Raw genomic sequence first — 19,923 nt, forward strand, 5'->3', positions numbered from 1 at the left:
CACGCATTCTAAAGCACTGACGCTTACGATAATCACACGGGTTGTTACTACGGGGATAAAACGCCCAATAACTCGCTCACCTGGGCTGCGAATGGACGTGCATACGCAGCTCCAAAGTGCAGAGGACAGAGCACAAATAAACCAAAAGGCAGTGTACGCCCTACATCTCCCATGATGCCACGGTGAAAGATAGTCCCTCAGCGTGTTTAAAAGAGCACGACACGCTAACATGGACGTTCTCTTTGGCGTCCATTTCAGCCAAAAGAGTCGTTCCACTAGATTAGACCTCCTTCTAAGGTCTCAGCGAGGATGTGAAACAGCAGAAAATACACGGAACAAACCCAACACTGGGCTTCAAACCCAAACCCTTCTATTAAAATCACATCAAAATTTACACCGAGTTGCATTGCATAAATGGGAGAGTGTGTGTGTGTGTGTGTGTGTGTGTGTGTGTGTGTGTGTGTGTGTGTGTGTGTGTGTGTGTGTGTGTGTGTGTGTGTGTGCGTGCATGTACGTGTGTGAGTGTGTCAGCGTGTCTGCGTAAGTAATCAATCATATGAAGAGCCAGGGGTCACACAGACAGCGGTACATGGTTATTGCATTAACACAGCGCTCACTTCTGAGGCTGTCGAGAGTGGAGAGAAAGAGAGAGAGAGGAGATAAAAGATGAAAGGAGAGGGAGGGAAAAGGAGAGAGAGGGAGAAAGTTGAGGAGGTGTCAGGTGAAGGCCGAGTCAATGTGACCGGAGACCACCTCCACGGAACACTGAGGCAGCATGGGAAAATAAAGGGGTATGGAGCTGCAGAGAGTAAACTAAGTGTTCAGAAAAGATTCTTTAACGAGTTAAAAAGAAAGAGGAAGAAGAATGGAGGAGCTGAGGAATGGCAACGAGGAAAGGTTGAAATCCAGAGGAGGAGATTTGATTCCTTGCTCTGGCTCCCACAGCATTTCAAAGAACAGTGAACTTAAAGTGAGTGATCCCTCCGTCTGTTTAGTACATGTTGGACATTTCAGATTCTGTCTATCTTCTGAAGCAAATGAGGTAAAGTAAGTAAGATGATGAAAGTTTGATGTCGAAATAAGAAAAGTAAATAAAAGACGCCATCTGTCAGATATTCTTACTTCATTTCCAGGACCTCCTCCAGGTGCTTCCTCCTCTCGGCCCTCAGGGCGGTCAGGTGACCTTCCTTCTCAGCCAATGAGAGCTGAGTCGATGACAGCTTGGCTTTCATCACGTCCAGTTCCTGCTTCACCTTCTCCATGGCAACCAACAGGTCCTCCACCTGACATGAACACACACACACACACAAATGTTTCAATTATTAAAACACGTTTTTTTGGGTTTTACATTTTTCCTTCTGCTCTTGATTTCCTTTGGCTTCCTGCAGACATAGTGGGCCTTTATGTGTGTGTGTGTGTGTGTGTGTGTGTGTGTGTGTGTGTGTGTGTGTGTGTGTGTGTGTGTGTGTGTGTTGGGTCTCTTGTGACAGCTCCCGAGCTTTAAAAAATGTTTTCTTATTAATTCCTTTGTTTTTATACAAGATGCTCCGTTGCAGAACTTCAAAAAGTGTCATTCCCTCTCTTCCTTTTGTTTTGTTTCTCTCTTCTCTGCTGTTTCTTTCAACCTCTTCTCTCTCTCCACTCCTCTACACGTTCTCTCTCTCTCTCTCTCTCCCCCTCTGTGGGTGTATATCACTTTGTCAGTTCAATGTAAAGGTTGAAAGGTCGAGGTCACTGTGTTTCTCACAGCTGGATGACACTGTCCACACATACACACACACACTCACACCCGCACACGCACCCTCGGTCTTTCTTTTTCTTAAATGCTGAAGCAGAAAGAGGTGATTAATTTTTCCATCTTGCTATTCACTGTAAAAAAAAATAGATGACGAGACAAATATAAGAAATGAACAAATGAATGAATAAAGAGGATAAAAGTGTGAGTGAAGTGTGTGAATATTGCTTCTTTTTTTTTACCTTTGACCACCTAAAGCCGGCCGCGGTGAACTCATGTATTGGAATGTGAGAAAGCTGTACAGGAAAAGAATGGAAAGAGAGAGAGAGGGGGGGAGGAAACGCAAGAGAACGAAGACAAAAAGGCAGAGAGTTGGGAGAAAGATAAGGGAGGACAGACGGAGAAACAAATGTGAGACGGAGAGGTGGAATTGGAGGTCAGAGAGGAGGGGGGAAAACACAAGACAGGGAAGAGAGAGAGAGAGAGAGAGAGAGAGAGAGAGAGAGAGAGAGAGAGGGAAAAAGGAAACGGAAAAGGCAGTAAGGAGATTCAGCGAGAGGAAGAGAGGGAGGAAGAAGGAGAAGGCAGAGATAAGAGAACAAGGCGAGGGGTGATGAGGAGGGAAAGGAGCAGAGAGAGGTGAGAGGAAGGAACAGAGAGGGGCAAGGAACCATTACAAGGAGACACCCAAGGGAAAGAGGAATAGAGGAAGAGAAAGAGATTCAGCACATTCAAGAGAAAACATGGAAAGCGAGAAAAAGCAAAGCGTGAGACATTAGAGAAAGTGCAGCAAGATACATCCCAAACACAGGCAGCGTAATAACGATGAAGGAGAGGAGAGGAGAGGAGAGGAGGGGAGAGGAAAGGAGAGGAGAGAGGAAACAATGAGGACAAGTGCACACACACAGAAGAAAAGGGAGGCAAAGGAGAAGAGGAGGAGGAGAGCAACGCCTTTGGTCAACAGGGATGGAGAGGTCCAACTGGGAGGAGGAGGAGGAGGAGGGGGAGAGAGGCCTTGTCAGTGTGCTGTCCTCTGTGTGTGTCTGAAGAAAGAACGAGTGCACAGAGTTCAAGAATGAGAAGAAGCAAATGTCTGTCTGCACTTTGGTCAATGAAGACACGTGGAGTGTCTCATGCTGGTGTTGACTCACGTCTCTTGACTGTCTGTGTCTCTCTCTCTCTCACACACACACACACACACACACACACACACCTTTCTTTAGTGATCACACAGCGCAGTGACTCATGTCTAACAGAAAAAGCTTTGTATATTTTCATGTGGTCTCGGTAAACCATTTCAGCCGGGCAAACCAAATCATGGGACAGTCACACACACAGTCACACACACACGCGCACACACATGGGTAACTGGTGTCTGTATGGCTGCGTCGTCTTGATAAAAGGTGTGTGTGTGTGTGTGTGTGTGTGTGTGTATGTGAGAGAGAGCCAAAGCTATAATGAGCACTGCATGTCACTTTGAGCGCTACTCCAGCCGTCCCCATTAGGAGAGGAAAGTGTGTGTATTCCTGCCTGTTTCTGCCGCTGTCATCGTTTTCTAAATCATTATGTGAAAGGGGTAATTGCAGTGACGCAGTTGTAAAACGGGTACGAAACAAAAATATTTATTTACAATTTATTTGGGTATTTACAGACACATTTCCAACTCCAAAACCAAAGTTGACTTCTTCTGGCTGCTGCTGAATGCGACGCTGTACTGCATGGACGCGCTGTTTAAATAGCAGTTAGCACTTCTTTCCTCGCTGTGTGTGTGCGTGTGTGTGTGTGTGTTGGGATGAGCATGTGTACTTTATTGTGTGTAGCGCCTGTCGTGTGTGTATGAGCATGTATGACAATCCTGTCTGCAACTAACACTCCTGTGCATGAACATGAGCGTGATCCTGTGTGTGTGTGTGTGTGACAGGCTGAGTCCGCCTTGTTGATGTTGGGTGAGGACTGCACCGAGCGTTTGGCTGCCATCTCCGCTCACTGGCCACACGCTGACGTTTGCGCTCCTTCCTCCTCCTTCATTGGAGCTGTTTTCCCAGCAGCTTTCCTGCTCTACACCGACTCTGTTGGCTCTAATTAAAGCTGCCACATGCAGCATTCTGATGTATTTCAACGCTGAGCACTACATTCATTATGCTACTTTGGTGCAATTACCGTAAACAAATGCGGCCAAATGCATTTGCAAGACGTCAGGAGTATGAACACGCTGGATGTGATTTCCAGCTGGATTTGATCTGTTCTGTGTAGCAACACTGAGCGTTTCACTGCGTAGAAGTTCACTTGATGATGTCACACGCTGGTGCATGTTTAAAGAGGATGATGGGATACGAGGGCATCATTAAGTCAGATGACGTATCAGACATTACACCAGCAATAAGGCAACCACTTGATGATATTGGTTGGTTTTTATTTATCATTATTTTTATGGGGGGCGATACGGTCTCTTCCGCCGCGGCGCCTTAACGGCCTCTGGGAAGGCTGGGAAAGCGTTCCCTCGCTGCCTCGGCGGGATCCTCGTAAACTCCCGCTCCGCAGTTCAGAAGTCATAATTACGCCGTGTGATGGATTCGGGTCACGGTTGGAAAACAGAAAAAGGGAAGCTCAGCGCAACGTCACTTTGCATCAAACTAGACTATTTGCACCGATGTTTTTCTATAATATTAGATCCTACAACCAGATGGATCCCACTGAGGCTCTATGGAAACATGTTATGGTGTTGTGGAATATAATAATACCTTTTTAAAGATTTACTGCTTACATTCTGATCACTGTGTACCTCTACATTTCACCATTTCAGCACCAATTTCTCTATATATATGTTTATATTTAGCCTGAAACACAGATATTTGGCATCTTTTCCATAGTTTATGAAATATTGTGATTTAATGGCGTCTTAAATACGCAGCAGGAGCTTTTACAGACGAAACCACAGATGAGTTTGTGGGGTTCAAGTAGATAAATTTGCTTTACAAGCCGTATTCAATCTTCTGCGTGTAATGACAAATCAATCTGTCTGTCCATCACGTCCTTCTCCATCCTTCTGTTCTGTCCATCTTTTACTCTGTTGGAAGCTTTTTCCCTACAGCGTATGACCGCGTCAGCAGAAAGCCTCCATAAGTAAAGTGAGTGTTTGCGTGTCTGTCTTTTTATGCGTCTGTCCAGAGGCGGCATGGTAAGTAAAGCCCAGAGGAGGCGGCCAACATTCAGAGGCAGTAATAACAATGGAGAGCAGCCATTTTGCCAACAGCTACAGTGGGCCGTGTTTTCTCAGGGCAGTTTTCATCCTCACGGCCCCCGTGCTGTTTTCCCCCACTTGTCAAAACCCATCCAGGCTCCCAGGAACATTTCCCATCTCTGCGGCCTCGTTAGAGGCACTGGTGCCCGGGCGGACGGCACACACAAACACCCACACACACTGCTCTGAGGTTGAATCCCTTCTTCCGCTCCGTTACCAGCTTTCCTACTATGTCCACGCAGATAAAACACGTTACAAATCGGGGCGGTCGCCATGGAAGAAAAAGCTGTTTGTGTATTAGTGGCCCGACAAAACACAAGCTGTTCTTTAAATAGGCTCCTATTTACCTCTCGGCCAAATGAGGAGTGACTGGGCAAACACACACACACGCACACACACACAAACACACACTGAAATGGAGCCACACCTGAATGAGCTCAGTTGGCACTGGGCGTGTGTGTTGCCATCGCCATTAGCCTTTTCTTTGGCGTGGCAATGTTTAGCTATGTCAGAAAGGCTTTTTATGTTAACCCAAGATGTGTGTATGTGTGTCTGTGCGTATGTGTGTGTGTTTCCTCTTGTGCCTGTCCCAAGAAAGACAGGAAGGACCGGAAAACCCGACAAGGTGAGGATATTTGTTTGTTTTGAACAGAAAGGGGTTGAGTTTTGGGAAAGGTTAAGGTTTGGGTCACACACTTATTGGGCAGGTGTGTGTCTGTGTTTGTGTACAGAAAGACGCAGACAGTACCTGTCTCTGGGAGTGCGTTCGGGCCTGCTCCTCCTGGGCGAGGACCACCTCCCTCTCTGCTGTGATCTGGACGCTCTCCCTCAGCGCCTCCTCCAACTCTTCGATGCGCTCCTCCTTTAGATGGAGGGAGTCCTGCCAGACACACACACACATTCAGACAAGCACATGTTCATTTTGGCACGAATGAGTTTTCTTCTTGGATTAACAACAGGTTAGATTGTCTTCTCACTAGAATCCCTTCGCTCATAATTACGCCACACAATTATTGCCACTAAGTGAGTAATGCAACTTTGTCTGAGCTTGGTTCTCTGAAATCCAGAAACAGACCTGGACCAGGACCACAGATCTTTGGCACACCGGCTTGTTTTACCAAACAGGTCTGACCTATCAACCAGGTTTGGTTGATGAGAAACAATGTGATGTGGCGCCGATTCTAAGAACCTCCAAGCCCCCGCAATCTGTTTCTGAGTAAGACGACTCTGTGAGCTGCTCTATCAGCGCTGCTCCCTTTCCCACAATTCCAAATAAAGCTCTATTATCCTCTTGCCAGGCAACTGACTTCCCCGCTTAAGTGTGGAGTTGAACTGGATGGAGACAGAGACGGAGAGACAGGATGACACGTTTCAGAGGTCCTCAACAAACCTCCGGAGCGTCTCACACACACACACACACACACACACACATGCTCCGAATCTGAATCCTGCTCCTGATCCAGCATGAGTTCACGTCTAAGTATGCAAACCGAGCTGGACCCGTTTGCTTTAATTGGATTATATCTTCTTGTTGTAATAGACCGACTATACGCTACGAATTATACTCGCATTCCATTCAATGTCGAGCATCGGTCTGACTATATATAATGGCTGGGAAGTGACACACACACACACTCCACACACAAGTTTTGGTTGTAAATCATTGTGGTCTCATAAGTATGAGTGCTCATCTCCTAACCACATGCTGACACACACACACACACACACACGACAGTGTCCAACTCCCTAAACCAAAGATCAATCTTAGCTCTCATTTACTGACACACACACACACATATACACGGACCGTCATCTGCCTCTAATCAGAAAGGTCAGTAACATAAATGATTGCTGGAAGAGGAGGGGGGGGAGGAAGAGGAGGAGGACGGTGAAGGGGAGGTTACGAAAGGGAGAGGTGGATAGAAAACCTGCATTCTGAGGGAACACAAGGAATAAGAGGAAAACCACAATCGCAATCTTCACCACACATAAATACAGAGAGGAGGAGGAGTGGGGAGAGGAAGAGACAGGAAGAGAGAGAGAGAGAGAGAGAGAGAAAGGGAAGTGGCTGCTCATCTTGTGGTCGCTTGACACCCCAGCAGATAATTAGGAATCTCTCTCACACCACAGGAGCATTTAAACCCACAGCATTTACTCCAAACTTGTGTGTGGGTCACTTACTCTTCCTCTAATCACCTCTCGCATGTCACCATCTCCTCCTCCTCGCCTCCACAAACATTTCACAGCTCTCCTCTTCCTCCTCTGCTCTTGTTTCCATCTGCTCTCCCTGTCAATCATGCCTTCCAGTTACCCCCTCTGACATACTCCCTGAGTGAGCACTGCATTGTGCGTGCGTGCATGTGTGTGTGTGTGAGCGTGTGTGTGTTTGACATTGCCTCGGGCTGCTCCCTGTCACAATTGTCACGTTCCCATGAAGCATTGTTGTGATAGCAGACGCAGGACAGGCAGACAGCAGGAGAGAGAGAGAGGGCCAGAGAGAAACTTTTCCTTCCTCCTTCCTCCTCCTCCTCCTCACTCCGTACCTTGATCTGCTGGGAGCTCTCGTTCAGGTTGTCCTCTCTCTTCTTGGCCTCCTCCATCAGCTGGGCGGTCTTGCTCTTCTCCACCTGCTCTTTGTGTTTCATGTTGGCCACCTTCTTTGTCTGGTCCTTCATTTGCCTACACACCCACACACACACACACACAGCATGCAAAGCATTAAGGCAATGCATCACCATGGTAACACACATTGTCATGTCACAACACAGATGGAACAGTCAGATGGGATGCTCATATTATTGATTATGAATGAATGAACTTGAACTAATGAGCCTCAGGAACATCATATACGTTCACACTTCAGGTTCTGAAGACATTTCAGACGTTACACTTCATTAATTCTTTGCTTAAAGTCTGTTGCTTTGCTTTCAAACTTTGCCTGGTCAAAGGGATTTACGGTGTTAACGTGCATGTAAACACACAGGCTGGAGACATGGGTGGAGACATGGGTGGAGACATGGGTGGTCTGGTGTCCCACTAGCAGAGAAGGTGCCTGTTAGTGCCATAAAGATGATCCAGTGATTAACTACTCCTACTAAGCAATAAAACGCAGGAATAAAAATCCCCTTCGGGTGGATTTAATGTAAAGATCAGCTAATGAACTGAAGGAAAAGCCATGAATCAGCCACCAGGTGACGTTTGAAATGTTTCCACAAAGGGACGTGCGAGGGTCTTTCTCAGAGGGATTACAGGGTGTCGGGAAGCAGAGGCTAAATCATCATCTTGGGAATATGACGGAGACGGTATGAGTGTGTGTGTGTGTGTGTGTGTGTGTGTGTGTGTGTGTGTGTGTGTGTGTGTGTGTGGTAACAAGGTTGGGAATGGAGAAAGACTTTAATCCCTATTTAAGCTGTCTGGAAGCCATTGTGGCTCCGTCACAGAGCTATCAGCTATCAGGAGCAGCTTGATTTGATCAGGACCATCGCCTGCTAAAACTCTCTCTCTCTCCAACACACACACACACACACACACACACACACACACACACACACACACACACACACACACACAGATGTGCACTAACCCCAGCTAATGCCAGCGAGGCTATTGAATCATGACACAGCGAGAGAACACGCATGCACAGACACACACACATACGCCGGCACGTATCCAACACAGACGGCCGCAAGACAAAACTAAACTGCTGACAAAGGACATGAGAAATTGATCAAACTAAATAACAGTCAGTCCTCGTGTGTGTGTGTGTGTGTGATAGTGTGTGTGTGTGTTAGTGATCCGATCGTCCTGTGTGTTTATGTTTTGACGTCTGTCTCTGCTGTACAAATGTTTATGGATGCGTGTGTGTGCTGGTGTTATCGTAACTTTTTACAGGCCGGCAGATAAATCATTTTTCTGCGCTTGTCGCTGCAGCTGCCAGTAAAACGCAGACACACAGTTATGAGAATCCAGCGTGACCTCCGTCTCACACCGGCGACCAGGTTCGGCACTCGTGGGAAATGGCGCAATTGTTTCTTAAGGTGTAAACAGGTTAAAAATTGTCGCGTGACCTTTGGCTTTTTGCATCTCGGTCCTCCTTGAATAGAAATGGAGCGTCGCTCGGAGCAGCTGGATTCACCAGGATATAAAGTTTGTTTATATCTGGAGTGATATCCGTATTTTACAGCCTCCATATCCAGTGACGCCCTCCCCCTCCTCCTTCATCTTCCCTGTCTCTCCGTCCCCATACACAACCTGCTAAATAACCTAAATAAAATGAAAAATCCATCAAATGGCATTTACATCGCTATCGCCGCCAGTAGAGTTGAGAAACGATATTGGCAGCGGATAGTAAACTTATATCCTCTGTGTTTTCTAAAAGGTCCAGGGGGCCTCGTTCCAAAACCTTCCAGGGAAACTCGGTAAGCTGGAAGAAAAATTGGACGTGGGACGCGGCCAGAACGGCTCTACAGCACCTGGTCGGCCCAAAGCTCGCTGAATGGTCTGTGTGTTAAGGTGTGTGTGTGTGTGTGTGTGTGTGTGTGTGTATAGTAGACCTATCGCATGTTAAATTGGGTTCAAATGTAACATATGGAAGCAGATGGAGTGAGATTCATTTGAGTGGTTTTCTGTTTCATTTTGCACCTCCCTTCATCTTTGGATGAACTTATACGAATATTTGGAATCTATTTTGCGCCGTACGTGTGTGTGTGTGTGTAACAGGTCATAAATAGGCTGGAATGTTCCTATTGGAGGATTTCCAGGAAGCTCCGACCATCTGGAGAGCTCTCTGAGGTTTCCCTCCTTCATGCTACATATACGGTATGGATGTGTGTGTGCATGTGTGTGTGCACGCATATGAATGTGTATGTGGATTAGATTTTTAGCAAGTAATGTTTCCTATTGACTTAGCACTCAATTCCCAGTCACACTCGCTCTCCCTCTTTCCCTTGTCTGCTTTCACCTCCTCCCTCTCTCTCTCTCTTTCTCTCTCTCGTCCTGACATTCACTCATTCTCCTCAGACCTCGCTCATCCGTGTCGCGTTCCCCCCCCCCCCGCATGAAGATCATTTGCATGTGTACCTATGCATTTGCTTTGCATCAGACCCCATGAGTGCCCCCCCCCCCCCCTCCTCTCCTACTCCGTGTGGAATTTTCTGGCTCTCCAAAACTAACACGGCTCCTTCCTCCGCTTTTACGCACACTGCATTATAATTATTTGCACGAAAAAGCAATCATTTGTTTGCATCGGAGCGGCGAGCACACGTCGCCTCACCACCGCTCCTTCTTCTTCTGTTCCTCTCCAAATGCAACAGAACCCTTTTCCTTTGGATAAAATATTTTCAGCAGACCATGGACCATTTCTTCCCTGGTTTCCCCTCCTCTCACTCTCTCACTTCCACTAATCTCCTCGGCTCTCCTCTTCCTCCTCTCCTCTCCATTATCTCTTCATGGCTAAATGTATTTTTTATTCAATCAGCTCCAAGCATGGCAGCGTGGGTCACAGGCTATTTTAAGCAAACATCTATCAGATGCTGTGCATCATCTGCATGGGGACCTCATAACTCAGCCCTGGTAATATAATAAATGAGAGAAATATCATAACTTGACCTTCTATTGGGTGAGTTGGAATAATATTGAAAACCCGCAAGGTAAATAAAAACTTACAATATACTTACAACAATATTGCAATAAGAAAGGCAGAACTAAAGTACTTAATAGAACACAGAAACCTGGAACTCATTGTTTTAACAGAAGATTAAACAAAAACATTCAAAGAATATCTCCTTTGTCATATTTTCCTCAATCACCAAGATGGATCAAATCACCCCACAGGGTTTCATAAAGTAGAATCAAACGCCATGATTTATCCCGGAGTGAGCTCCAGGAGTGCTATTCTGTGCCTGACCCTGACCTTTCAGCTCCCTGAGGTGGAGGCAAGAGAGCAGACACTTTTGCATTACTCATTATTTTGTAATTGTAGAGTTTTGACATGGGTTCAAACCCCACCCATCCTGCAGGTCATTCAAGGCCTCCCCTGCTTTCTTGCTGTATCTTGACCGAGGCCATAAATAAAGCCTTTAAAAAGTTGAATTGGGGATGTGACACACAAGCACGCACACATACTTTCATGATGCACGTGTTGCCTTGTGGCTCCTCTCAGCAACATCTGAAGCAGTTTTAATATGTCACATTTTTCTGTCGTTCTCTCTTTCAAATCGCTTTCAACAACTGCTCACTTCACTGGACTTTTTACTCAGATCCAGTACAAACAATAACACACACATACACACACAGCGAACTGGGAGTGATTATCATGGAACTACATTTCAGCAGAAACCAACTGTTCCAAACACAAGCTGCTCTGTATTAGATCAACTTTGGGTCGGACCACACACACACACACACACACACACACACACACACACACACACACACACACACACACACACACACACACACACACACACACACACACACACACACACACACACACACACACACACACACACACACACACACACACACACACGCACACACACGCAATCATCATGGATGCGGCGCAGAAACACACACGTGTGCATACATGGCGGCACGTACTGCGGACCTGTTTTATGAGCTGACACACATCCACAGTGACGCGCTTGTTGACGGCACTTTGAACTCCAGAAAACCTCAAAAATGACCGAACACACACGCACGCACGCACGCACGCACGCACGCACGCACACGCACACGCACACATACACACACACACACACACACACACACACACACACACACACACACACACACGCGCGCGCGCACACACACAGAGAATAGCCTTCATTAAAGCTTCAAAAGTACTGAAGACTGCTAGTAAATACATGAACACACACATACACACACAGTCATTGAATCACATAAAGTTCAGTAAACCGCAAACTCTAAAAAATACAAACTTTAAGCCTCCCTCATTAGCATGCTGCTGATATTCAGGGAGCCACATTAAGGTAATATTAATATTACATTTGGAGTCCTGTATAAATATTTGATCAGAAATGCTCGGGGGGCCCTCGTGTATGTTTACTGCGCGTAGTTCGCCAAACATTAACATCAAGGATTTCCTTTTACCCATTTAGAATTCAGTGCTTCCTTTGAAAATACAGGAAATGTTGGTTTAGTTTATTTATCCGCACATATAAAACGCCAGAGAAAAAACAATCAGGGGCATAATGGTGTTTTGCCCTCGGTTGGTGGGGTGAGAAACACAGTTTTCAGGAACAAAATGAGTGGAGTTACACACCGGGATCCTCAATCTGCAAAGGAGATAAGTAACACAAGAGCTATTTTGGTGGTAAGCTGATAATTTGAGTTTGCAGGACGTGTTCTGGTTTGATTGGCGGTACCGAGAGTGACTGACACACACCTGAGCGAAGGCAACTAAGACCTGACTATGTGTGTGTGTGTGTGTGTAAAGCTGTCACAGTGTGGGAACTGCAAACTAGATGCTCTTAACGGCAGTGATACGACCCAGAGGACGGCGTGAAATGTCTTTTCCAATTGAATCTGTCCTCTCTGAAAAGAATACTTAGCGTATCACACAGTACATACAGTGTGTAGCCGCACATCAGAGACGAGCGCGCGGAGAAATGGAAAAGTGTTTGTATAACGGTAACAGTATGAGCACTGTGGCGGCGAGCGGGAGTTGTTCTTGGCAGTGTCTTTGTTTGACATGGAGGACAGTGAAGTCCCAGAATTCTAATGTGCACGTCTGTTCTTCAGCCTCATATTCAGCCTTTGATCTGAGCTCTGGGTTGTGTTGCAGATGAATCGGTGGAAGAAGAAGAAGGTCAATGGTGACTCTGGAAAGTTCTAAATCATTAGCGAGAAACCTATGAAACTTCACAGGTTATCCACTAGACTCACACTCACACACACACACACACACCACGTTTGAGAAATCTTGCTAAAACACACCACATAACCTCCTTGGCGTCTAACTTTCGACATTTCGTTATAAGAAATCGTAAGTTATTTGTTTCAAAATGCGTCTGGGGTATGTGGTGGGAGTTCTACTGAGAGCCCTGAGCTTCAGTAGCTATTATCACTGTACTGATAATGCATACAGTATGTGTGTGCATGCGTGTGTGTGTGTGTGAATATGTGTACAATAGAGCCTGTGAGACGATGCCAGTGTGTGTGCGCCTGCATATTGTCACCCATTAGCTGACAAATCCCTGCACCACCTCAGTGCTACGGACCTCAAAGGATAGCGTGAGCACACACATACACAGACACACACAACAAAGCAATTCCTTTTCAGGCAACAGAACCTTGGTGTCAGCCATTTTGGCAGTGAATGAGGAGTTCCTTAGCTCAAGATCAAAACATGAAAAAAAACAAGATGAAAATACACCAAAAACAAAGGGCAAGAGAAGAAGAAACAAGACGTCACGGCAACCGGCTCTTTCTTTTGTTGCGTTTTCCCTCTGGAGTGGAATCACAAAAACAACAGAGCAGCAATGAAAAAGCTGACAAGATGGCAGAAGTTGTGCAGAGAACAAGAGCAGCGGGGGAGCAAAGCCTGCCTGCACCATTGAGACATGATCAGAGCAGAGAGCACAGAACATCAGGACGCCTTGATTTATGCAGGAAACACACGACAACTGGCTATTTTGTGGTCGACCAAGAGATGTAGGCCAATATTCAATATTTGATGTTCCTGCTCCAAAAAGACCCAATTCATTCTTCTTGTTTTTACCCAGATGGATTCTGCAAGGCAAGATCTCATTCCATTTCCTCCTTCATAGAGCTCACACGTGTATACTGAAATATTTAAAAGACAAAAATGAAGAAGAGCGAGTCCAGAGGTCTTCATGCATAGGTGTGAGACCCACACACACGGCAGACACGAGAGAACCACAAACCTCCATGATGTTTTACTTTGGGAGGAATTAGGGAAAACAGCTGTGGGAGTCAATCTAGTCTGCTGTGGTTTGAAATCATGATAATTTCTATATAATTCATGACAACTGCCTCATGCTTTAGGAAAACAGAGCACTGAAACGTGTCACGCTCAGTCACAACTTGACATATTTCTGACACTCTAGACAATTTCGGGACTGAAACAAAAGGCACACTGGCCAGGAAACCACCGAAAAAAGCAGTCTGAGCTGCCATCTGGCTGCTGACAGTGGGCCGCGGCAATTAGTGCAAAACTCCACAGAGCTGCTGAAAAACAGCTGAAAACATGGCAATACTGTCAAACAGCTCACTGTGTCTTGGTTTGAATCCCAGTCCACATAAACGGCATGAGAAACCCGGTGACAGGAAGGGAACACGGGCTGATTTCTTTCACAGAAGAATCAAACACAGACACCCAAACAGACATATTAAGGCCCTAGCTGCTGCACTGCTGCACTTTTGACTCGTTGGGACGTTTTGAAGATATTAAAGTCAGTATCGGTATCGAAACCGGTCGACAAGACGAGCCGGGAGTTATGGGATTGTGAAGAGTGAGTGGGTGGCTAAGAGAGAGCGAGAGAGACTGCAGTGTTTCCTCCTCAAAGTGGCAGCGGGGTGACAGTGAGACGAAGAGCGAAGCAAAAGTCAAGGTGCCTCCTTCGAAGACAGACACTGTGACACTCTGAGGAAGATTAAAACCAGAGTTATGACACGGCGAGGTAGACAGTGATGGGAGAGAGAGAGAGAGAGAGAGAGAGAGAGAGAGAGAGAGAGAGAGAGAGAAAGAGAGAGAAAGAGAGAGAGAGAGAGAGACGGTACAAGGACAAGCTGCGGATGACAGTGAAGACAGAAAAAGAGGTGTTGATGGAGAAGGAGAGGTAAAAGAGGAATAGGCGTGCAGTACTAACCTTGAGGCAAGACTGGGGAGAGTTGGAGACAGTGTTGCATTGTAGAGATAAAAGGAAAAAGGGGGGGGGGGGGGAGAGAGAGAGAGAGAGAGAGAGAGAGAGAGAGAGAGAGAGAGAGAGAGACGGAAGGGGGGGGGGGGGAGAGAGACAGGAGACAGGTGTGAGTGCTGAGTTAGCTTGCTTGATCACGCTTCAAAAAGAGACCCGATGGGAGAGGTGAGACACAGGTAGAGACAGACAGGGACGCTGCAAACAGGTAGACGGGCAACCAAGCAGGCAGGGAGAGGCAGGCAGAGAGAGAGACAGACAGACAGACAGAAAGTGGCCCACAAAAGGCCTCACATGGCCCCAACAGACAGAGGAGAACCGCAGCCACAAGCGAGCAATTAGCCTTTGTGATGCATTGATTCTTCTTCGATGGTTTGGACGTTAAAACGGTAATTTTAGGAAAATGTACTTCCGAGATCGGCTGACCTCGACGATCCGTTCTCACACACATGAGTCAGAGCCGGCGGAGCTCAGACTGTACTGGCCGGCCAAGCCAAGCTAACGGCGGCGCGCCAGGAGCAAATTGTCCGTCACAGAACAATATAACACGCAATAAACTTCTCTAATTTCCCATTACTTGGGTTTATAACGCCACATCTTTTCCAGACCTCATTCCCTTTTCTCCCATTCCCTATGTTTATTCCCACCCAGCCCTTCGCCTTGTGTCCGTTTCTATTCCTGCTGCTCTCCTCACCTCTCCCTGTTTCTTCCTCCCTCTGCCTACACCCCTCTACTTCTCTTCTTCCTCGCCGCCGTTTTCCCTCGGTTTGTCTCTCCACCTCCGCTCCTTCCCTTCCTCTTTTCCAGTCCTCCATCCAAATCCTTTATTTTGGCTATCGGGGTGGATTTTCAGCTTCATTTCCCCCCAGTGTGAAGTCACTCAGTCTGCTCCAATTACCATCCTAGTTACCGAAATAAATAACTTGGTACCATCACAGCTGGATTTACACTGGAGGAGGAAGAAAAGCGGGTTGATTCTTCGCGTTATTTATCCCACATCTGAACATTTCATTAGGAACGTTCCCGCCGCTGGCTCTCGGTCCAGGCTTGGCTGCGGTGTCGAGCTAATAGTTGGCCTCGGGCTAATGTAACCTCTTTTGACACCACCTGTTAGCCCGGGGCCAAGCAGCCCTGGGACAAGGTCCATTTGACTGCACTTTAAATTACACGGTCAGTGCTTACAGCTTTCAAAATGACCTACTTACTGACTATTATCATCTTTAAGTGGGAAGGTTTTCATCCCTCATAAATCCAGTTTTTCAACGTTTACATGCACACATTTCTCCAAAACGAGTCCCTAGTGTCATTAAGGCGACAATGTGGAGTAAACCAGATATATGAATTTGCTGTTTCGCACCAAGTTCATGCTTTAACTAAACCGTAAGTTGACCTAGCTTAAGTTACACAGGAATTACATCTTACACCTAAATGAAACTGCAAACAGTCATGATACGTAAACTATTGTATATCCATGTACACTCTACTATCTACTATTATAAGCTCTACAAAACCCCAGTGAAATTTTTTTTCACTCATTTTGCTCATAAATATTCACTGAAGTCTTAATCTTGCTCTTGCAGGCTGCTGGTCTCAAACAGCTACGAGACCAAATATTGAATATCAATTAAAAGAAAGTCTTGATTTAATTAGAATCTACTGGGATGATATCAAATACATGTGAGTAAGGACTAAAACCACATGTATGTTTCACCTGTGATTTTAAGAGGTTATAATGTTACATTAAAATGTTACCCACAAGCCCAACACTGCTATAAATCTGCATCTGTGGCTGCTGGCAGAAAAAATTAACACATACACACACGCACACACAGAGAAACACACACAGACACACGCGCACACACACTTAAAACCCACCAGTTTGAAGTCAGCAGGTGCTGAATTATTAATAGTCTAGTGTTTCTACTGGCCCAGACAGACACAGAGAAGAAATACTGCATCTCCCTAAAACTATTAACAACAAGTCAGAGAGGGAGAGAGGGAGAGAGAGGGGGAGAGAGAGAGAGAGAGAGAGAGAGAGAGAGAGAGAGAGAGAGAGAGAGAGAGAGAGAGAGAGAGAGAGAGAGAGAGAGAGAGAGAGAGAGAGAGAGAGGGGGCAGACAGCTTATGATAGTCTAGAAATGAGAGGCTACAAACAGATTTCATGGCCACAGACAGGCTATGAGACATTCAGAGTGTGTATGTGTCCCTATAGGAGGCACACCCTCCATTACCCAGGAAAACAAACTAAAAACAAACACATAAATACAACTGTATTACCATATCACGGTAATACCACAAGTTCAAACTTAGATACGACACTTAGAGAAGTATTGAAATTCTATCCAGCTTTTCTCCACTTCATTTTCAGTCACCACAAATATTCTTATTGAGCTGGTGCAAAAGTCATATATTCTACAGTCAATTCATGGAAATAGTGAAGTACAAATATAGTATTCTGAAATACAAACCTGAAGCCACATTCATATGGAGGCTGCAGAATCAATACTCTTGAAAATAAATACTGGTATCGTCTCAAAAGTATTGGTATCTATGGATACTTTTGACAACCCTACCCAGTGCCCTCTCTGTCCACACAGACAGACAGACAGATTACATCAGACATCCAGGCTGATGCAGAGACAGGCAAGCAGGCAGGTAGACAGGCAAACAGGCAAAGTACAGACAGAAAGACAGACAGGAAGGTAGTTAGAAGAAGAGTTGTGACCAATACGGGCAGACACAAGGAGGGGTTAATCATCAAAGAAATTACAAAGAGAGGTTAGAACAACACAATCATTACATATTATTGTAAAGAGTGAAGTGTCCAGTCCTTGCGGAAAAGAAAGAGTGTTAAACTGGAGTCAAGCATCCTCGGCTGAAAGTAAAATAAACTGCAGTGTGAAAACTTCTTCAGCTGAGCCGCTTGATGAAAGAGTTGCATCACTGACAGGCGGCGAGAGCGTTTGGGGCTCTGATGCCAAACTGTGTCCTCATTTACCAAACTCAGGGAGCAGTTTTGCCTGTCACACTGCAGCAGTGACACGCAGATGTGCAACGGCGCAACACGAGCCAGTTACTGCACAGAGCCCAGAGGAGAACGCCACAGTCTGGATACGAAGCTGAAGCAATGCTGCAACTCTGGTGTTAATGGAGCTGATGGTGAATGTTAGTGAGCACAAGCAGCTCAGTCCCATGTGGAAAAGAGAACAAAAACATGGAGCATGGGAAGTCTCAAGTCCCAGGAATTACTTTATCTGTGACCCTGTATTTAGGCGGAGCAAGGCACTACTGCTGCCCCCTCAGAGGGGGAGTTCAAATCCCACTGGAGGAATTCTGGGTAAAAGCCTTCTCCAGATTAATGTATGAAGCCACAGTAGATAACATTTCCACATGGGAGCCATAGCTTTTCGTCATCTCATACATTTTCGAACAAAGTCTGTTGTCGTGCAGATAACTGATTGATTGATTGGTTGACAGGGCCACCAGCCACTCACATGCCTAGGTAGTCCCACACCAGCCCCCCCATTGGCTGCTGAGAGGCAGCAGGGGGAGGGGCTTGATTTTGCAACTGCTGAGAAGGCCACAAATGAGAAGCAGAGGGATGTCGCCTAAGGTGCGATGGCCACACACACACACACACACACACACACACACATACACAAACACACATACACAGAGACTCGTATACGCATGTATGCGTACACACACATATGGGATGTAATGACAGATGAAAGAAGCGGATGAAATGATGTAGAAATAGGAGCAGAAAGAGGAGCAGAGAGAGAAAACGGGAAACTAATGGATTAGCACAAATCTACGCAGCAATAAATAACAATAATCTAACATTAAAAGATCATTTCAACAGCTCTTGAGTTGTTTTCTAGAGAAGAAGAAGAAGAAGAAGGGAATGGAGGAAAATGGCAAAGATGAGAGCCATTGCCATTTTCCCACTCCTCACTAGATAGTTTTCCTTCTTCTGCTTCTCCACCAATCAATCCCTTCATCCCGCCCCCCCTCTTTCACCTCTCAAGGTCGTGGATCTTCTTCTCCTTGTCGTTCTTCTCGTTCTCCATCTCCCTCAGGATCTCCAGCAGCCGCTCCACCTCGCTCTGGGCCTTGCCTGCATCGTCTTTGTGCCGGCTCACCTCCCGCTCCAGGCAGGTGATGTGCTCGGCGAGCTCGGCGCCAGCCTGCGAGTCTGCAGCCGCACACTGAGCCTGGGACGGAATGTCAGCAGGTCAAATACAGAAAGACTAAGCTTTCAAAGTGTGAAGGGGGGGATGTGTTGGATTAGACATGAAGGTGATTTGTAGAGCAGTGTAAGATCCTCATTCAACATCTAACATCAGTCTGACACAACCAAAGAGAAAAAGAATGAAATGAGATAATATGAATACAAGATGAGTGTTATAGCCAGCTTAGAGGTTAGAACAGCTGTGTGTGTTTCCCAGAAGTACATATTGCTTTTGGGACAGACTGTGTAAGTGTGTGTGTGTGTGTGTGCTTGGGTGCGTGTGTGCCTATGGTTTTGTCCCACTCTTCATGAACCCTTTTAGTTTTAGAGGAGCACATTGGTCTTTGCAGGTCTTTATGTGGAAAGGAAATGTTTGGGAGCTTGACAATGCAATGAGAAGAGAGAGAGACAGAGAGAGAGAGAGACAGAGAGAGAGAGAGGGGGGGGGGGGGGGGGGAGAGAGAGCAAGAGAGGGGCGGGTTGGATAGAGAGAGGGGGGCGAGAGGGAGAGGGCAGGGCAGAAAGAGGGAAGAGAGAGGGAAGGAGAGAGAGAGGAGGGGGAAGAGAGAGACAGAGAGAGACAGAGAGAGAGCATCTTTCATGCAGCACGTCAGTCAACTCTCACATACAGACAAACGTCTTCAGTCTTTCTTCTCTCCATGGTAACAGAAAGAGACAAAGAAACACACTGATGAGAGAAACACCAGAGATCCACACCGACACCTTCATTCTCCCTCTCTCCCCTTCTCCCTCTCTCCCTCTCTCTCTCTCTCTCATACACACATTTGCAGGGTGTGGTGTCTTCTCCGCTCTG

The 19,923-nt window shown here is 46.3% G+C and overlaps 1 protein-coding gene across 1 annotated transcript in view; it reads right to left on the minus strand.

The window, feature by feature from the left end:
- LOC143008347 (ELKS/Rab6-interacting/CAST family member 1-like) overlaps positions 1–19,923 on the minus strand; it is a 63,637-nt gene that overhangs the window by 33,678 nt on the left and 10,036 nt on the right. Inside the window, exons 11-14 of the mRNA XM_076160073.1 lie at positions 18,899–19,092; positions 7,520–7,655; positions 5,725–5,856; positions 1,123–1,283 (exon numbers count right to left, since the gene is read on the minus strand). Coding sequence (XP_076016188.1) covers positions 1,123–1,283; positions 5,725–5,856; positions 7,520–7,655; positions 18,899–19,092 — 623 coding nt within the window. The remainder of the gene's footprint in view (positions 1–1,122; positions 1,284–5,724; positions 5,857–7,519; positions 7,656–18,898; positions 19,093–19,923) is intronic.

Source organism: Genypterus blacodes, unplaced genomic scaffold (assembly GCF_046128005.1).
Source record: "Genypterus blacodes isolate CSIRO-AG114 ecotype Tasmania unplaced genomic scaffold, CSIRO-AGI_Gbla_v1 ptg000103l_1, whole genome shotgun sequence".
NCBI lineage: Eukaryota > Metazoa > Chordata > Actinopteri > Ophidiiformes > Ophidiidae > Genypterus > Genypterus blacodes.